Consider the following 18,384-nt stretch of genomic DNA (forward strand, 5'->3'; position numbering starts at 1 on the left):
GTATCATTTCAATTAAAAACATGCACCGTATCTTTATAATAAAATAATTTCAACTTCCGAACCAACATTCTTCTCTCGTTTTGAAATGCCTTTCAAAAATTCAAAATTTATTCATCGAAAGGCTCCCAAACAGCCCCTATAACTATTCATGTATTTACCGGCCGAGGTTCTAACAAACGAACAAGAAAATATATAATAGCATATGACCGTGTTCAAATGCTCATGTTTGTTGACATATGTGTTTTCACATTAATTATTATAAGTCCTTTTATAGTTGTAAAAAAGTATATTTTGTCCAATTGAGAAGAGCTGTACGAAAACTTTCAAAAAGAATTGGGCTCTTGTTTTCAACAACACTTGTCTTGAAGAACAAGTAGTTTTTCAATATTAGTTTTCAATATTGGCCTAACTAGACCAATATTCGTACTCGCTGAGATTGCATTAAAATTTTAATTTTTTTAATTTTTCTTATTTGAATTGCATTTAATTCTAATTAAACATGTCTTTATTTCCCACGGTACAGAATATAGGGCTCTAGTAGTAGAATGACAGCGTATAGAGTGCTAAGCTGTAGTATATTAGTAAGGTATATATGATTCCAGTTACTCGTATATTATATTGCATTATATAATATTATATTATAATATATTATATTATGTTATATTATATTATATTACATTTTATTATATTATATTACACACAACACTCTCCCGCCCAGACTGGCCAGCGTCCCAGACGGTGGACGTGACGTCACGGGGGGGCGGCGGTTCGCCCACTCATCAGTGACGGCAACTGTGGGCGGGGCAGCGACCCCCACATTTACGTACGTCCTCCCCCCCCCCCGCTATCGTTATGAAAAATTATAACTTTATTATAGTATGTTTGTAGGTGTTTGTTATACCCTGAGAATATTCTAGTATAATATATTCTGCCCAACCTCCCCCCCCCCCTCCTCCCGCAACCGTGATGAAAACTGATTATTTTGCATAGTTTGTTTGTAGTTGTTTGTTATACCCCTGAGAATAGTCTAGTATAATATATTCTGCCCAAGAGTCACTACACTCGGCTAAGAGTTATTCTGGGTCTGCTCGGCCACCTAATCGAAATCAGCTTCTGATCATAATCTTCTATACGATTTTCCGGCCCGTATCTAAATTTCGTTAGTGCGTGTGTCTTTATTGACGATAACAAGCGCAGTAGAATATTTAAAAATAGAATGACAACTATAATTGTTAGATATAGACTATGTAGCTCTTTTAAATTAAATAAAACGTCGAAAATGCACATGTGCAGTTCTCGATGACTTACATGTCTGCGGGTGAATATGTACCTGCAACGCAGGTACATATTCATAATACGGAGTTTTACTTCTCACATTGATGGTACATGTTGTTACACTTATGTTGCAGCTTGTTACTCCTAATTTACTGCGTGTTATAATCATGTAACAGTGCATCACAGCGTATTACCCTCATTTTACATCATGTTATACTCATGTTACAGCGTGTTATGCTCATGTTGAAGCGTGTTATACTCATGCAGGGTGTCACTTGGTTCCGAAGAGCTGGTTCAGCTGGAGGCGAGGAGCCTGGATTCAATGGGCATCCCTGACGAGAATGGCTGCCATCTCATCTTTCTTGCATCGTTCGAGAAATTCAGGAAACTGTTTGTGACGGGAAGCAAAAGTCGTATTATAGTATCGCTGAAACTCCCTTCCAAACGCCAGGCACAGACGCTACTTGAGATGCTTGACTTGCTGCAAAAATTGCCTCCTCCTGCAGCTGAAACAGAACCTGTACTCAGGAATAGTTCGACCAAGACTCCTAGTCCAGTCAACAAGAGTTCAGGATATTATTTGAACATGAACACTGGCGTCTTTTTTCAAGATGGAGGTGTGAGGACAAACTCTGGTCCAGACGACTTGACTGCGGGTGATAGTCTTTATGAACCCGGCATTGAACCAGATTCCTTCACAAGCGCATTTCTTGGGTCCCTCGACTCAGGTTCTGGTAATCCTGCTTCTGATTTTCCGTGTGTCTACGAAGATCCTTCGACTGACCTTTCATCGATGATAATCAGTGCTGAGAAAGCCAAGATGATCGACGACGAGAAGACATTCGTGGCCGAACTGAGAGCGACGAAGAAACGCACGCCGTGGCCCGACGAGATTAGGTCCGACATGGAAGACATTGAGGAGCTGCATGCTGAACTCCTTTCCATTTTGGATGCCAACAATTTCGGCCGTTTTATCGCGTATCTAACTGAAAATTTGAAAATTTTCACAGCACATGCAGAATGTTTCAACCACGTGTCGTATTACGGGCAGAAATCGTTCAAGGTAGCACTGGCCATCTTGACGCGTCTTAGCGCCATAAGGAATTATGTCAGGACCAGCGATGGCGGCGCAATGGAAGAAGAAATTAAAAAACGTGACGTTTTAACTGCCATCGACGCAGCGTTAAAACTAATCGCTGACCGACGTGTTTTGATCAAAATTGATCAAGATAAATTCAATCCTCTGACCTGCGGCAAGTTCGTTCATCAGGGCAACTTGAAATTCATCAGGAAAAACAAGGAACAGGCGAACTTGGTGCTCACTACCGACATGTTAATTGTTGCAACTTCTGATGATTGCTACATTACGCATGTGCTCACTGACAAAATATCAACGATTTCTACGCCCAAGGAGTCTGCTACCGATTTTGAAATGACCATCGACTCGAAAGTTTCGGATGGAAAGCTTCATTTCAAGGCCAAGGATGTCTCCACCAAGAACGAATGGATGAAGCTCATCCGAGGCGTTGTTGATGTTAAGCGTAAAAAGTACTTCTAGAAATAAGATATTGTGTTAGTTTTGTGATTGTTGTCGTGAACTCACACAAAAAATGTTGATACTGTTGTCGTGCGTGAACTTGCAGAATAATTTTCGCAAATATGTGTCAGAAACATTCAGTTCTGTCACCGCAAAAAAATACTATCTTGATTTTTCTCCATATCCTGAAGCTATTTTATTATGGTTCGCAATGTGACGATCATTTTCTCAAAGTATCTGAGTTCCTTAACACAAAGCAAATGTTAGATACGCACAATATCCTTTGATTACAATTACTTAAATTTATCGGTTTTAGATGAACTGAATGAGAAAACGATTCCGTCGATAGAAGCAAAGACTTTGTATAGATGATCCATTAAAAGTATCCATCGTTTTCTTGCCTAAACAAGGTGTATTCACCAGGTTGCCCAGTGGTTACAGTTTAGAGTACCAAGATTGGAGCAGAGAGGCGCGGGTTCGATCCCAGCTCTGTGCGCCAGTTTCTGGTCAGAATCGGCGAGGAGGCAGGGCGGTTAAGCAAAGCAAAATTGTAGCAGTTAGTTGCGAGTTCAAGACCACAACAAGCTGTGGATGTTCCGCGATGCGAAGAATCGGCGACAGGCCTATGGCCTAATAAACGCTTAAACCGCTATATTATTATAAACTATTCAATTAATATTCAATTTATTAACTCTTTAACTTTTACATGTCCATTCTTCGCTTATTTTACTGTTTGTCTGTCTTTGTCGTCTCTTTATATGGTATATATATTTGCTTTTCTTCACCATTATTGCCCAAAGACTGACTTTATGAGAAAATAATGAATAATTAAAATTCTATAATCGACATTGCATGAATAAATTAACATAATTATGACGTGAATAAATTAATTTAATTAGTGAGGATATGAAATTTAAACTAAATGAATGACTGCTTGCGGTTTTCTCAATCTGTCGATTAAGTAATTTTAACTTGCCGATGAACTTAATTTGTATTCGTAAAAACATTTTCCTATTTTAGTAATGTGTGGAAACTCCCATGTTTGATTTATGGTTATCCATGTGAGTTCTTCATAGAATTCATTGAAATGTCTGAACTTTTTACAATATTTACAAATTACAGAGTACGTTACACCAAGAATATATGGAAACAAAGAATAAGTAAACATCAAAACTACATCTTGCTAGTTTTTTTTCAGTATTTATCGTTCCTGCTTAGTGCGCAAAATATCATTGTCATCAATAATTAAGGCTCATTGACCTGTCGTTGCATTTTATTATTCGTGGACCGTAAATAACCGTGGACCGCTACCACGCCTTTACTTGAAAACCGAATAGAATCCAGCGAATGTTTCGGTCACGTAATTGCCCTCTCCTAAGGCCTTCAGTCTCACCTGAATGTATGAAAATAATATTAATAAAGAGGCTAGCATTACACATGTTTGTTCAACAACTGGAAAGAAAAAAATATATATAACTCAGTACTCACTGCAGTGAGTGACAAAGAGCGCATTTTCTCGTCGACGAAAACTTGAGGTCACGGACGGACGGACAGACAGACAGACGGACATGGCGAGCACAATAGTGCATTTTTTCCATAAATGAGAAAATGCGCTAAAAAGGCGTTGCGCTGCCGAAAGTTTCTACACATTGCTCAGATGTTGGCTATAATACAATGAATTCAATTTACATATCAGAGATAACTTTTCCAAGGTTAGTAAAGAAGATTGTGTTGCTCAGACCAGATTCAATTAAAAATATTCCGATCAAATATTTGATACATTTTCTGAGGGAACAAAACATATCGGCCATATTTTACGCAATGACAACGACGCTTCTCTCATTCCTAATATTATAGACTGAACCAATATCCTAATATTATTGACTGAACTTATGAATATTGACTTATTCATTAATGTATTCACCGGTCCAGCACTTATGTGGTCATTTATCTGGCACATTCTCAATTCATCAAAATATATTGTAAGGTATAGATTTAATAACAAATAAAATGACACTTGCTGCATCTGGACAAGCCTCAAGGGTTATAAAAAATTTTACCAATGTTAAAAGGAAATTAATAATCGAATCGAATTGAGCTTTCTACTAAAAAAATTATAGGCCAAATTTTGGACTAGCATTTTGACATTTCACAGCTCATGATGTCATTATTTTGAGCAAACATTATAAGCATAAACCTAACTAAGAATGCAAATCGTTGATGTGTAATCTCATTGAGACATATTCCTTTTAAAGATAATAAAGAGAAGAATTCTCTGTCATTCTTAGTTGTTGTAAACATGTCTATTAAATTTTAAAGAACAAAATGTTCTTTAGACCCGCGTAACCTGGTGTCGGTATTACTGGAACAAGTCTCAGCAACTCACATGTGTTTTGGAGAGTGTGCGGGCTAGAAATGGCGGGTGACGAAGAACAGTTCCGTCAGCTATTAAATGGGCTTTTAAGCCCTGATAATGAAATCCGGAAACAAGCAGAGGTATGAGATATTTATATTGTTGCTCCATCTTGTTGTAAATTACAATGATTGAGATAAGGTATTTCGATTTTCGGCATACTCGATTTCTAATGAAGTTGCAACGTGGTTTCATTGGATTGTTGAACAACTTCAATACTGTTTAGGCGTTCCTGGCATAGTTTTTTGTTCGAAGTCTAAAATTTGTCTATTAAATTTTTAAGAAATGCATGAATATGTTATTGATGGATTTGTCTTTAATTCTAGCCCAAATCTTGGTACCTATTACTATTAGTATTAGGTACCGCCGGCGCCGTGGAAGTCCTCACTCCTCAACAGCCAATCTGCAGCAATGCTTTAAAATGTTCTAATGCGAATAAATTGCGTTGGAGTTATTAGGGTAGTTAGATTCTGAATCAGAATTCTTTGACTGAAAAATAATTTTGGTCCTTGTAAATTGTAATGTTTATGTTGATTGTTGTGCATGACTGCATGAATTGCTCATTGTTGCTTTAATTTGCTGGAATATGAGGCAGGATTTCCAATAAATCATTTGTACAAACTACAAAATATAGTTAGTATATAGGTACAAACAAATGTGCAATTTTTGTTATATTTATAAAAAGAATTCAGCTAGGCCTAAGTCTTTAAAAATCATTTAGGTATAAGGCATTTTTTGGTACAGTATGTGCAAAAAATTTTTTTGTCACTTAATGAAAATTAGACAGCTGAAACTGAAAGAATAAAATTAGGAAATTAACATTGGCTACACCATTTTCAATTAACACCATTTTCACCATTTTTAGCACCAGATATGAATTGTATAAATTGACCAGAACTCACTCCAGAAGGCAAAATTGAACAGAATAAATTTCATTTTGATAAATAATTTATAAATAAATTAGCTATAATTAGTGAGTAGTGACAAATACAAAATTACATGATCAATAAATGATATATGAATGGTGAATGAATGATGAATAAGTGAATGAATGAATAAATGAGGGATGATTGAAGAATGAGTGATGCAGGTGGGTTCATTGATGCATTCATTAGATGAAAGATCAATGGTAGGTAAATGATAGCGAAAAAAATTCTGAGAAATTGATGAGGAAATTATGAAAAAATTATATGTAATAGATAACAATAAATGATAATAATGAACTTTGAATAATGATAATAAATGATGATTGCCATTGGCATTGGGCATTGCATTGCCATCCCTAGCCTAGGGCTAGACTGGCTGGCAGTAGCACTTGACTAATTACACTAGTAAGTAGATCAGGGGCTAGGTGCAAGTAAACAATTTCATGAAACAGTTTTTTCTAGTAGTAAAATTGTCCTGGTGAATCAATTATTTGCAATAAACTCTTAAACTTTTTGAAATGAACCAAAACACTACCAGTACCAGCTCATGAACTGCAGTGCTACCATGCATTTCCGCAATAGTAGAAATCACTGTTGAAATAGCTGCAGAGCTCTGAAATTTTGAAAGCATGCTATAAGAACTGTAATCTTGATCTGAGAGACTGAGATTATCATTCATCAATTTGTAAATCTGATATCAAGGTTTATTTTTAGCATAAAGTGTTGCCCTTTGCACATCCAAGTGAAGCAAGTAATTCATAGAAATTTCTTAAGTAACACGATGGTGTTGTCATAGTTCAAGTTTTTTTTTAGTTTGTTTCCAAACATAAGTCAATAAAATTAACTAACATTTGGGCGGGACTGTTAAAATTAAATACCTTACTCGTGCCAAGGTGGAAAGTGTCTGTCCACCATTTTGACAGCATTGTTTACATTTGAGCATAGTTTGTGCACATACCTACGTGATGATTTTTGTCTCTGATGGTTTCTGACCAAATTTCAAAAATGGGCTGGCCTTAGGCTTATAGCATAGCATAAAACATGGTAGCAGTTGGGTATGTGCATTGTGCAATTTTTTTTAATAAGAAAATTTGTCACTTTAAATTTTAAAAAGTGATGAATACTATCAACAACAAATATTACTATATATTACTATTATATAGTAATATATAAATGTAGTAATATATAATATATATAAAAGTATATTATGTAACATTTTAAATGAAATTCTGCTTCTTTGAAGCTTTTCTAGCATAACTGTTGATATATGAAGTGAGCATTTCTTGAGCTTGTGTACCTGCTAGAATTAGATGTGTGGGGCATTGAGTTGTAAGCTTTTTGACAACACCTGCACACCTCACAGCTGTCATCCACACATGGCAGGCTGCCACAGCAGAGCCTTGGTGCATCTGACACATGTTTTGAATGCTTCCTTACCTTATTCCACAATCCACATAAATCAACATTTAAAAAATCATGTCATAACATTAGGTTATTTTGCAAGTCAGGTCAAGTGACTCTTCTACGTCACTTCTTTACTACGTATATCAATTCCATGTGCTGATATAAATGAATTATTGATATTACTTCATTTTTTGCAGTATAAAAATGTATTTAGCAGAAAAGGGTGGAGTGACAGGCACTATAATTCAAGAAATATCACTCATTTGATTTACTAATTTCTGTAAAAACCTTTCAAGTTTGCTGCCATTTGCCTCTACTTTGATCCATGTGGTTTTTCATTCATAAAGCTTCCTATGCTGTTGTATTCAGATTACCTTGTGAGAGATTCTCTTGTTTTAATAAGTTATTTTGCCAAATTGTCACTTGTGTACAATTTTATATTAAGCTACAATTTTACAGTGAATTATTATTTAGTAATGATTGCCAATAATTTTTCAATTTATTTTAATCAACCTTACTCTGTGGCATGTCAAATTTATGCTTGGCTGCTACTGGAGGTCTTTTTTCAGGAGGCCATGTTAGGGCAGCTGTATATATAGTTTCAATTTTAAATTGTTTACTATTTGAGTTAAATTTTGAACAATTGTATACTATTTGAATTAAATTTTGAACTAATCACAATTTGAATTAAATTTATACTTTATACAGTTGGGATTATATTTTAAACTCAATAGAATTTTATTTCAAACTATGAAGTGTGTACAATTCAATTTGTTTTAAATTGTAAAATATGAATTGTATTTCAAACTCAATACAATTTAAAGTGCATTTTGAATGGTGTATAATTTGAATGTTATTTTAAAATCTAAAGTGCGTGCAATTTATTTATATTGAACATTGGCTTGCAGGACACATATGACACGGTGAGCTCAGACACGAAGCTCCAGCTGCTGCTGGGGGCTTTGTTTGAGGAGAGCCTGGGCGAGGAGCTGCGGTCCATGGCAGCTGTCCTGCTACGTCGCTTCCTCTCCTCCAGCTTTGATGAAGTCTTTCCCAAGGTAATATTGTTAATATTAGGATTATTTTATGTTATTATAGATATTCCAAGGTAACATTGTTGATATCAGTATTATTTTATGTTATCATAATTACAGATATTTACAGAGTAACATTGACATTAGGATAATTTTATGTTATCATATAAGATTATATTGTATTATTACATTATTGATATCATTTCCCAAGGTAGCATTATTGGTATTAAGAGAATGTATATTATTGTTATGGTAAGTGATCTTTTCCAATGTATGATTATTCAAACTAAGATTAGGGATTGTTTTATTAGCTGATTAAGAGAGAATTTTTAATTGAAAATATCCTCAGTTGGATTAATTTGGTGGTGCCTGGTATCATTTGAATTGAAAAATGGTGATTTTCTTGTAATTTTGTTCAATTTGATATTTAAAGATCGTTGGTAATCAATCCTTAATGCCTGATGTTGGTGATTACATTTGAAGAAATTCATTTGATATTGTGTCCAACACTATCAATTTCCTGTTATGATAAAATCTTGAGTGGCTTGAAAGTTACAATCAATTCATGAGAGTTTTTTATTTTAATATTGGAAACTCAATTTTTCATGTATTTTTTTTTTTTTGTCTCATATACAATATTTTAGACCATTCTGTTACTGTAAACACTGGATTGTGTATGTTAAAGAAATGCTAAGCAAAATGTTTAGTGTGCAAACTTGAAGTGACAAACAGGTTACCTTCTCTGTTTTTATGTTATTTATTACTATTTACATTGATATTGAATGCATATACATACTCTCCAAATTACAAATGGAACAGATAAAAGCATATGAATTCTGGTTGCAATGCTCATTAAGCAAAATAACATTGATGAAATATTATAACATGTTATTATAATATTATAACATGTTATCAGTTGCAATGTTGTGACAGTTTCTGGTGAATTTCTTGAGTTTCTGCTTGTGTTGGCCTCATTTGTGGTATTTTATTATGGAACTAATTGCTAGATTAGCAATTATTCTACGTGTATGCTGTCTTGTCACTTCAGATTATAAGGACTCCTTACTGCTTATGTTTCTATAAGTACTGCTTTTTGCTGGTGCGGTGCTGTAGGTAAGTGTGGGAAAAACCAAGAAGTGGCACGGAATGGCAAGAGATGAAGTAAACAGTAGAAAATGAAGAATGTGCATAGCAATTAACTACTAAGCTGATATTAGGTGTGTGAGGTTTGGTTGAAGGGAAGGACTGCTGCCAACGCCAGCACTGACGGCCTTCACTTGGCTTTTTTTTTTTTTTTGGCTTGGAGTTTCTTGTATAGCAATATTCGCTAATAGCTCTTCAATAATTATTGTCAAGGTTTTCCTGCAAGTAAAAAAAATGTCTTATTTTCTATACCTGCAGCTGCCATCTCATGCCCAGACGAGACAGTTGTATTCACTTGAATACGGTTGTTAGATCTTCAATTATTGCAATTTTTTTTTTTCATGGGCAAAATTACGAGATGATTAACTTCTTGTTCTTGTTTGTGCAGCTGCCGCCCCATGCCCAGACGAGCATCAGAGGCCAGCTGCTGGCAGGAGTGCTGCAAGAAGGCAACCCACAGCTGCGTAAGAAGATGTGTGACGTCATCAGCGAGCTCGCGCACGCCCTGCTTGACGAGGAAGGCAACAATCTCTGGCCTGAGTTCCTGCATTTCCTTTTTGAGAGCGCCAACAGCAACCAGGTCCATCACAAGGAGGTCGCCCTCACGCTCTTCAGGTGAGTTTTTTGTACTATTTTAAACTATCGTATAATATTCCAAGCATTATCGTGTTCTTACTTCTAAACACAACCAGAATATGCCTTTTCACTTCTCTCTAAACCTCCACAGATTACAGGTTATAATTGCTGTTGTCATAATGGTCTAGGTGAGGGTCAAAAGCTCTACTGTTTAGTATTCATTAGACACTGAACTGCTGCTTGATTTTGATTATTGATCACATCTATATTGTAACTACCTAACACTGGTTCTAAAACAATTGGCTAAGACATTTTGATAACTAATTACGTAATCAGAGTTCTGTCGTTCAGTACTGGTTGTCCAGTGACCTATGTTTTCTAGCACTAGATTATTGATAGAATGTTCAAAATCTCATTTTTCAGTACAGTCTTTATCTAGTCGCCTTCAAATAATCATCTACTACGTTTGTGCTAGAAAATTTTAGATCTTAATCAATGAAATATTTGTGCAGTTTGGTGCCTGGAACATTTGGTAACCAGCAGGCTCAACATCTGGGCATGATACGCACCATGCTGCTCTCCTCCCTCAACGACACCGCCAACCCCACCGTCCAAGTAAATAATCTAAATACTCTATTTGCTTGTTTTTGTTATCTTCATTGTTGAATCTATGATGCAACATTATCTACTTAATTTTTGAATAAACTTCAAAAAGTGCAATCAAATAATGGGCGACTGTAAAATCAGTCGATATTGATTATTGAATTTAAATTTAATCATGTATCTTACCAGCATTTTCATGGCTCTTCCTCATTATTAATTGCCATTCAGAAACTTTCTGAAGTAATTTTGCCCTCACACCATCATTCATCTTGGTTTAATTCGGCGTCTATGAGTAAACTTGGTAGAGAAATTTCATCTTGATACACATTTATTGCTAGAGTTTTTATGCACACATGACGTATGTATTTGTATTGTTCAGGCGCTGGCAGTGAAGGCGACGTCATCGTTCCTGCTGCTACACGACAGCGAAGCCACCATCCACAAGGGCTTTGCTGATCTCCTCCCGCCGATGCTAAACATCATCGCGGCCTCCATCGAACAGGGCGATGATGATGCGCTGCTTAAGAGCCTTGTTGATGTGGCTGAGACTTGTCCTAAATACCTCAGACCTCAGCTCGAACCCATACTTCAACTCACGGTCAAGGTAAGCAGCTCAAACCCATGCTTCAACTCACGGTCAAGGTAAGCAGTTCAAACCCATACTTCCACTCACGGTCAAGGTAAGCAGTTCGAACCCATACTTCAACTCACGGTCAAGGTATGCAGTTCAGACCCATACATCAACTTACTCGTCTGATATATTTTTGTTGATATTCTATAAAGGCAGCCGCCAATGAGGTGTCGTAACGTTTTAATATAACATGAACCATCAGTTTCATTAAAAATTTATATATATGATCTCCTAATGAAGGCACTTTAACTGCAAACAAGTATTGAAATGTGACACTCTTAAGCTTCAATGGTTCGTGTTTGCCAGGTGCTACCAGATGACAACATCCCTGAGGCGTTCCGGCACCTGCTGCTGGAGGTGGTGGTGACGCTGGCCGAGACAGCACCTGGCATGGTGCGCAAGGTGTCTGGCAAGTACCTCGCCCAGCTCATCCCCCACGTCCTCAACATGATGACGGACCTTGAAGACGAAGAGGTGGTTTATATTGTACTTTGTGCTGCTTTATATCGGATTTACAGTATGGTGCTTTGTATAGTGCTTCATTTGTAGATTGATGATGATACTATGTATGCATTAGGGAATGAAGCGATTCATCCAGCCTTGCATTCATGAAATTTTGAAATATATTAACCTTACATATACGAGGCAGTGAAATTCTTTACATATGTGTATTCATCGAGCTTTGATTGATACTCTTTATGATATCATGTACGAGTTTATTGTAAAGTGCAAGTGGCGATTCATTGTACAATGCAAGTTGTGATTTAGTTGTAGCTAAATTCGGTAGTGTGGTGTCTGATCAGCTGATCAGGGTAGGTCTCACTTAATTAAATGATGTCCTCAACTGACCAAATACTTGAAGCTACGAGTGGTGGGTCCGGCGCAAAAAATTCCGTGAGATTTTTGTGCTTAGGCAGATGATATTTTTCAGTGCTTGTTTATTAGATGCCGTTCAGTATTTTTGCATCCAGTTCTGTATACACTGTTTTTTTTTTCACTCTTTCGTCAGTTGTTACCTAACCATTGCATATACTATTGAAGTCCTGTGTTTTGTTTCATATTTCGATTATTCAACTGTTCTTAATATTTTTACTTAATCTGTTGTTTCTTTGTATCTAATGCATATTAATGCCAATTGTTTGCTGCATGCTCTCTGTTTTTGCATAGATAACCCCTAACTGCTAATCATAAACATGTGATATCTCAGGAAGCCATAACCCACAAGACTGACAAAAACTAAATAAACGTCCCGAATTTTTATCTTAACCATTGTCTCAATGATTAAAACATAACCTCACTTAACCATTCCTCCCAGGACTGGAGTGTGAGCGATGAACTATTGGAAACCATTGTCTCAATGATTAAAACAAAACCTAACTTAACCATTCCTCCCCGGACTGGAGTGTGAGCGATGAACTATTAGAATCCATTGTCTCAATGATTAAAACATAACCTCACTTAACCATTCCTCCCAGGACTGGAGTGTGCGCGATGAACTATTGGAAACCATTGTCTCAATGATAAAAAACATAACCTCACTTAACCATTCTTCCCAGGACTGGAGTGTGAGTGATGAACTATTGGAGGAAGACAACGACAGCTCGAGCGTAGTGGCCGAGTCATCACTGGACAGGCTGGCTTGTGGTCTGGGGGGCAAGACGGTGCTCCCACACATCAACTCCGCCCTCTCGCAGATGCTCAACAGCCAAGACTGGAAGCATCGTCACGCTGCCCTTATGGCCATCTCGGCAGTGGGCGAGGGCTGCCATAAGCAGATGGAGGCCATGCTGCCTCAGGTAGGTTCTTATACCATGTTGCCTCTAGTCGGTTGTTCCTTCTGTGTTAAGGAATTTGAAGAACTTTGATAGTTTGAGCTTCAAAAGTTTGAATAAAGTTTTTATTGGTTGTTACTTTCTTGTTTGTCGAAGTTTCTCTTTGTTCAACGTTAGTTTTAATGCTTGATTTTTCATACGCAATTATTTTGACAAAATAGAATTTTATCACAAGTGATAATGTGGCTGTAATTATTATTTACATGTGCATAAAATTCTATTCTCGTACACTCGAAGTTATGAGTAAGATTTGTTGTAATCCGCACTTCTTTTCAACAGATTATGGACGCCATCATCGTTTTCTTGCGCGACTCACACCCCCGCGTTCGGTTTGCGGCGTGTAACGCCATCGGCCAAATGGCCACTGACTTTGCACCGACATTCCAAAAGAAGTTCCATGAAATGGTCGTGCCTGGCTTGCTGGCCGTCATGGAGGACGCTGCCAACCCCCGCGTTCAGGCTCACGCAGGCGCCGCACTCGTTAACTTTTCTGAAGTCTGCCCTAAGAATATCTTGACTACATACCTGCCAACTATCATAGGCCAGCTTGAGAGAATCCTGGAGGCAAAGTTCACAGAGCTCATGGAAAAAGGAACCAAACTCGTTCTTGAGCAAGTGGTGACCACCATCGCTTCTGTGGCGGACACTGCAGAGGAGAACTTCTTGCAGTATTACGACAAGTTCATGCCTTGCCTCATGTACATTATTGAGAACGCCAACTCTCAGGAGCTGAGGATGCTTCGGGGCAAGACAATCGAGTGCGTGTCTTTGATAGGGCTGGCCGTGGGGCCTGACAAGTTCATGACTGACGCCGGCAAGATGATGGATCTTCTTTTGAAAGCTCAGACAAACCAAGATGAAATGAGTGATGATGACCCACAGGTGTCTTATCTTATCTCAGCGTGGGCTAGAGTTTGCAAGATTATGGGCAAGAGATTTGAACCTTACCTGCCTCTTGTGATGGGCCCTGTACTGAAGACGGCTTCTCTCAAGCCTGAAGTTGCTTTGCTTGACAACGAAGATATGAACACCGTCGACAATGAGGATGACTGGCAGTTTGTTTCTATTGGAGAACAACAAAACTTCGGTATTCGTACGGCCGGTCTTGAGGAAAAGGCTACAGCTTGTCAGATGCTCGTGTGTTACGCTCGTGAGTTGAAAGACGCTTTTGCAGACTACACTGAAGAAGTTGTTAAGCTTATGGTCCCAATGCTAAAATTCTATTTCCATGACGGAGTCCGAACTGCTGCTGCTGAGTCACTGCCTTACCTGCTCGAGTGCGCCAGGATAAAGGGGGCGCTGTATTTGCAAGAAATGTGGAGTTTCATTTGCCCTGAACTTCTAAAAGCAATTGAAACAGAACCAGAAAATGAAGTTCTCAGCGAGCACATGTACTCCATGGCCAAGTGTATTGAGGTTCTAGGCTCGGGGTGTCTGTCTGAGGAACAAACTACCGAGCTCGTCAAAATGCTGGATAAAGTCCTCACTAACCACTTCGAGCGCGCCAACAAGAGACACGAGAAGAGAAAAGATGAAGATTACGACGAGGTTGTAGAGGAACAGCTTTTAGATGAAGACGACGAGGATACGTACGCTCTCAGTAAAGTGTCAGACGTGCTGCATTCTTTGTTCGCCGCGTACGGCTCTCAGTTCTTCCCCTTCTTTGACGCCATTCTTCCTCACATCGTGCACCTCCTCAGCCCCGAGAGGAGTTGGCCAGATCACCAGTGGGGATTGTGTATATTTGATGACGTCATCGAGTATGGCGGGCCAAACTGCATCAAGTACACTGACCACTTCCTGCAGGTCAGATGCTAGTTCATAACACATGATAATTGTAAACATTTTAATGAAAATGTGTTTTGTAATGTTTAAATCCTGTCATAAATGAAATTCGACTTGTTTGCTGTATACAAAATTTTGTGTAGAACTTACCTAAACTTGGAGATGTATTCAAATCATGACATTTCCGGGTATCAAATTTTATGGAATAAATTTATCCTTCTTACAGGGGCTGATCTAACTTGTATTAATGCACTAACATGTCAACCTTGTAGCCTGTTTGATGGCTCTATTCCAGAGCCTAATGCTTTTGATAGCTGATCGTTAAAGGCCTTGAAATATGAAAAACGTTTTCTATGGTTATGTATTCATGGTCACAGGGTAATTTCTTTAGCTCCTGGCCCTCGCTACAAAGGCTGGAGATACGAAAACGAAAAAATTTGTACACAATTTAACCATATTCTGAAGTTTTACTCGATATTACAGCCGCTGTTGACACAATTTTATCATATTCTGAAGTTTTACTCACGTTCCTGCCGGTGTGGGAGGACGCGGACGAGGCCCCTCACGTCTACGGCTACCTGTGCGACCTCATCGACGCCAACCACCCGCTGGTGCTGGGCCCCAACAACGCTAATCTGCCCAACATCGTCGCGCTCTTTGCCGAGGTTAGTCATCTATAATTATTAACATTTGTCCACACTGCCGTCTTCTGCCCTTGGTACTCTTGGTACTTGTTTGGGACACAGCAGTCCCAGGCCACGATGGATCGCCGCCTCTGATTATCGTTCATCCGCCCTCATTTGGGCCACCTGATGCACGATGCTGCCGGACGACGTGCCTCATCTTTTCAACTGCATCAGTAATCCTACAACCATCAACATCCTAGACCTAAACAACTAGACCCCTAGACAACATTAGGCCTATGGCGAAGGTCCGTTCAAGTGGCTGGATGGCTCCGGCCCCGTCTGGACCAGCCTGGCTGACGCGGTCGACTGGGGCAACAACAACAACCTATAATTATTATTTATTGTTACAAGTCTTTAAATCATCATATGTTGAGGTGACGCTCTTCACTGAGGTGAATTTATTATAGCTAATCACTATATCCTGCGGTGACGCTCTTGGCCGAGGTAAGGTGCTTATTTCCTAGCAGGCTCAGGCTTGCTAGGTGCTTCTTTCTATTGTGCTTCACAATAGGAAAAAGTCTTCAGAAAATTATTTACATGAGGTCAGTCAATTGTAACCAACATATATTGAGATATTAGATGTTAAAATCATGTATAAGATGGTGATTGAACAATGTTTTGTTGGAAGAGGATGTTGACTGAAAAGGGATTATTTTGCCTGTCAATCAGTTTTCGCAGTTATTTGGCCAGCATAAAATGCACTGACTTCTCTGTTCACGATGTTTTTGAAAATAAACCTTATTTGCAGGCGTTCATTAAAGAAGCGATCGAGCGCAGCAGTGAAGTAGGCGAGCGAATGGTGCTGGTGTTGCAGCAGCTGCAGGCCAGCCCCGACGTCTTCTCTGTCGTCCTGCAGCACTTGTCTCAACAACAGCAACATGCCATCCATATTTTCCTAAATCCTCAGGATTCAACGGCTTCTTAGTGTGGTGTGGTACACGTCTCTCTGCTTCTGCTGCTGTGAGAAGCTCTCATCTTCTCCAATGAATGCAATGACATAGCGCGAGAGGATTGAGTTCTGTAAAAATATATCAGGGATAGAGTTAAATTTTACGGAGGCTAGCTCAAAACAACGCGCTAGACTCGTGTGATGTACGATGGGTGTCCAGTTGGGTGATGCAGCAGCAGTTGTAGGAGAGGTTAAAATTGAATAGCAATGAAATCGAAACTGTGGTAGAGTGGAAGTCGAGTTGATGACAAAGTTACAGCCGCTGGCATCTTGCCTGGTTAGTTGTGCGTACGTTGTGATTCATATTGAATCTCTCGAGGCAAAATGCATGTAGACATACAAAAGACACTTGAGCAGCCTCAATGTTGTACGCACGTGGTTCTCAAACTTTTTAACCTTGTTTAACCCTATTTAATATAACTCAATATATACAGGTTGCCCTTGGTAAACATATATTAATTTGCTTCTTTCGTCACCCCCTGCATTACCCTCAAAACTTTACCCTCAGTTCGGGAACCACTCATGTAGGAGTTGGCATGAGCATACCGTGCGAGCTGTAACTCTCGTAATTCATCAGTCGGCTCACGCTCTCCGAGTTCGGAATTTTCGCCTGCTTGTATAGTCAGTGGTAGGATCCGTTGACGCCGTTACTCAGTGCTCGAGCTCGTGGCGCGGTGTCCTAGCGTCTTCGCTTTGTTGTAGTTTTGGATCTGCATATCGTAATGTCAGGGCTGCGATAGTCGTGGATGGTCGCTGTTATAATTACGTGGAGTTATGCTGTGCCAATTCTTACATCGGCGAACACGTGTCCATCTTTTCGTTGTAGTTACGCTGCAGTTGAATTGATTTATTACACCGCCTTGCTTGGGTGCTGATGATGGACTCTAAGATCCGATCCACCCGTAGGCAGAGAGCAGCAAATGTAAGTGATCTAACCGACACATAGTGTGTGATGTCGCACCATTTTTGTCTTATTGCTGTCATCACACTAGTTATTCCAGGGCACCGCATTAAGAATATAGCAAATTATATGCAGTGTGAATAACTTGAAGAACTTCAAGATAATACCGGTACCGGATAGACCACTTACATTTTTTGCCCTAAAGGTATTATCTTGCCTTCTAAGTTAATGGTCTCAATCTTCCTTTGACATTAGTGTATCGGTTTTGAAGATATCAATTCCTTTTCATCAGATTGTTTTCTTGCGATAATGACTATTTTCATTAGGCTAGTAAAGAAGGATGGAATTGCGAAAGAGCTTTAGCTGCTTGCTGCGGTCGCTGCAAGATAGCTTCTTCTCTTTTGGCTGTTGATCTTCAAAGCTAATGTACGTAGAATTAAGGGAAGTACACTTCTGTGATACCTAGGCAATTCTCGACTTATTTCCGTGTGAGACCTTGTACTGAGGGGCAAGCTGCCTGACAAATACCTGACTAAGTTAGCTATTGTGATTTAAATTCTTCTCTCTAATAAGAACATTTTTTGATTAGCATCGTGAGCCGTCGTGTGGTTAATCGCTGTCGTGTTAATGGTTAATTTGTTTTGATTCTGGCATTATTATCTATTTAACCTACCGGCTTGCCGTGCGTG

At 38.7% G+C, this 18,384-nt stretch overlaps 2 protein-coding genes across 2 annotated transcripts; both read left to right on the forward strand.

Moving 5' to 3' along the window:
- Nucleotides 1–718: 718 nt before the first annotated feature.
- On the forward strand, nucleotides 719–3,282 carry LOC108671479 (the record flags this gene model as incomplete). The annotated part of the gene is made up of 2 exons (XM_018159031.2): nucleotides 719–823; nucleotides 1,543–3,282. Coding segments are annotated over 2 exons (1,396 nt in total), but the record flags the coding sequence as incomplete, so codon positions are not given.
- A 1,891-nt stretch (nucleotides 3,283–5,173) lies between these two features.
- On the forward strand, nucleotides 5,174–16,770 carry LOC108671481 (importin-5). Its single transcript, XM_047883855.1, has 11 exons — nucleotides 5,174–5,308; nucleotides 8,464–8,613; nucleotides 10,121–10,347; nucleotides 10,821–10,923; nucleotides 11,291–11,515; nucleotides 11,849–12,016; nucleotides 13,099–13,338; nucleotides 13,654–15,180; nucleotides 15,643–15,651; nucleotides 15,705–15,824; nucleotides 16,594–16,770. Exons 1-11 carry the CDS (start codon nucleotides 5,228–5,230, stop codon nucleotides 16,768–16,770), a joined length of 3,027 nt encoding a protein of 1,008 aa, XP_047739811.1. The 5' UTR covers nucleotides 5,174–5,227.
- The last annotated feature ends 1,614 nt before the right edge of the window (nucleotides 16,771–18,384 follow it).

Source organism: Hyalella azteca, unplaced genomic scaffold (genome assembly GCF_000764305.2).
Source record: "Hyalella azteca isolate HAZT.00-mixed unplaced genomic scaffold, Hazt_2.0.2 contig175, whole genome shotgun sequence".
Taxonomy (NCBI): domain Eukaryota; kingdom Metazoa; phylum Arthropoda; class Malacostraca; order Amphipoda; family Hyalellidae; genus Hyalella; species Hyalella azteca.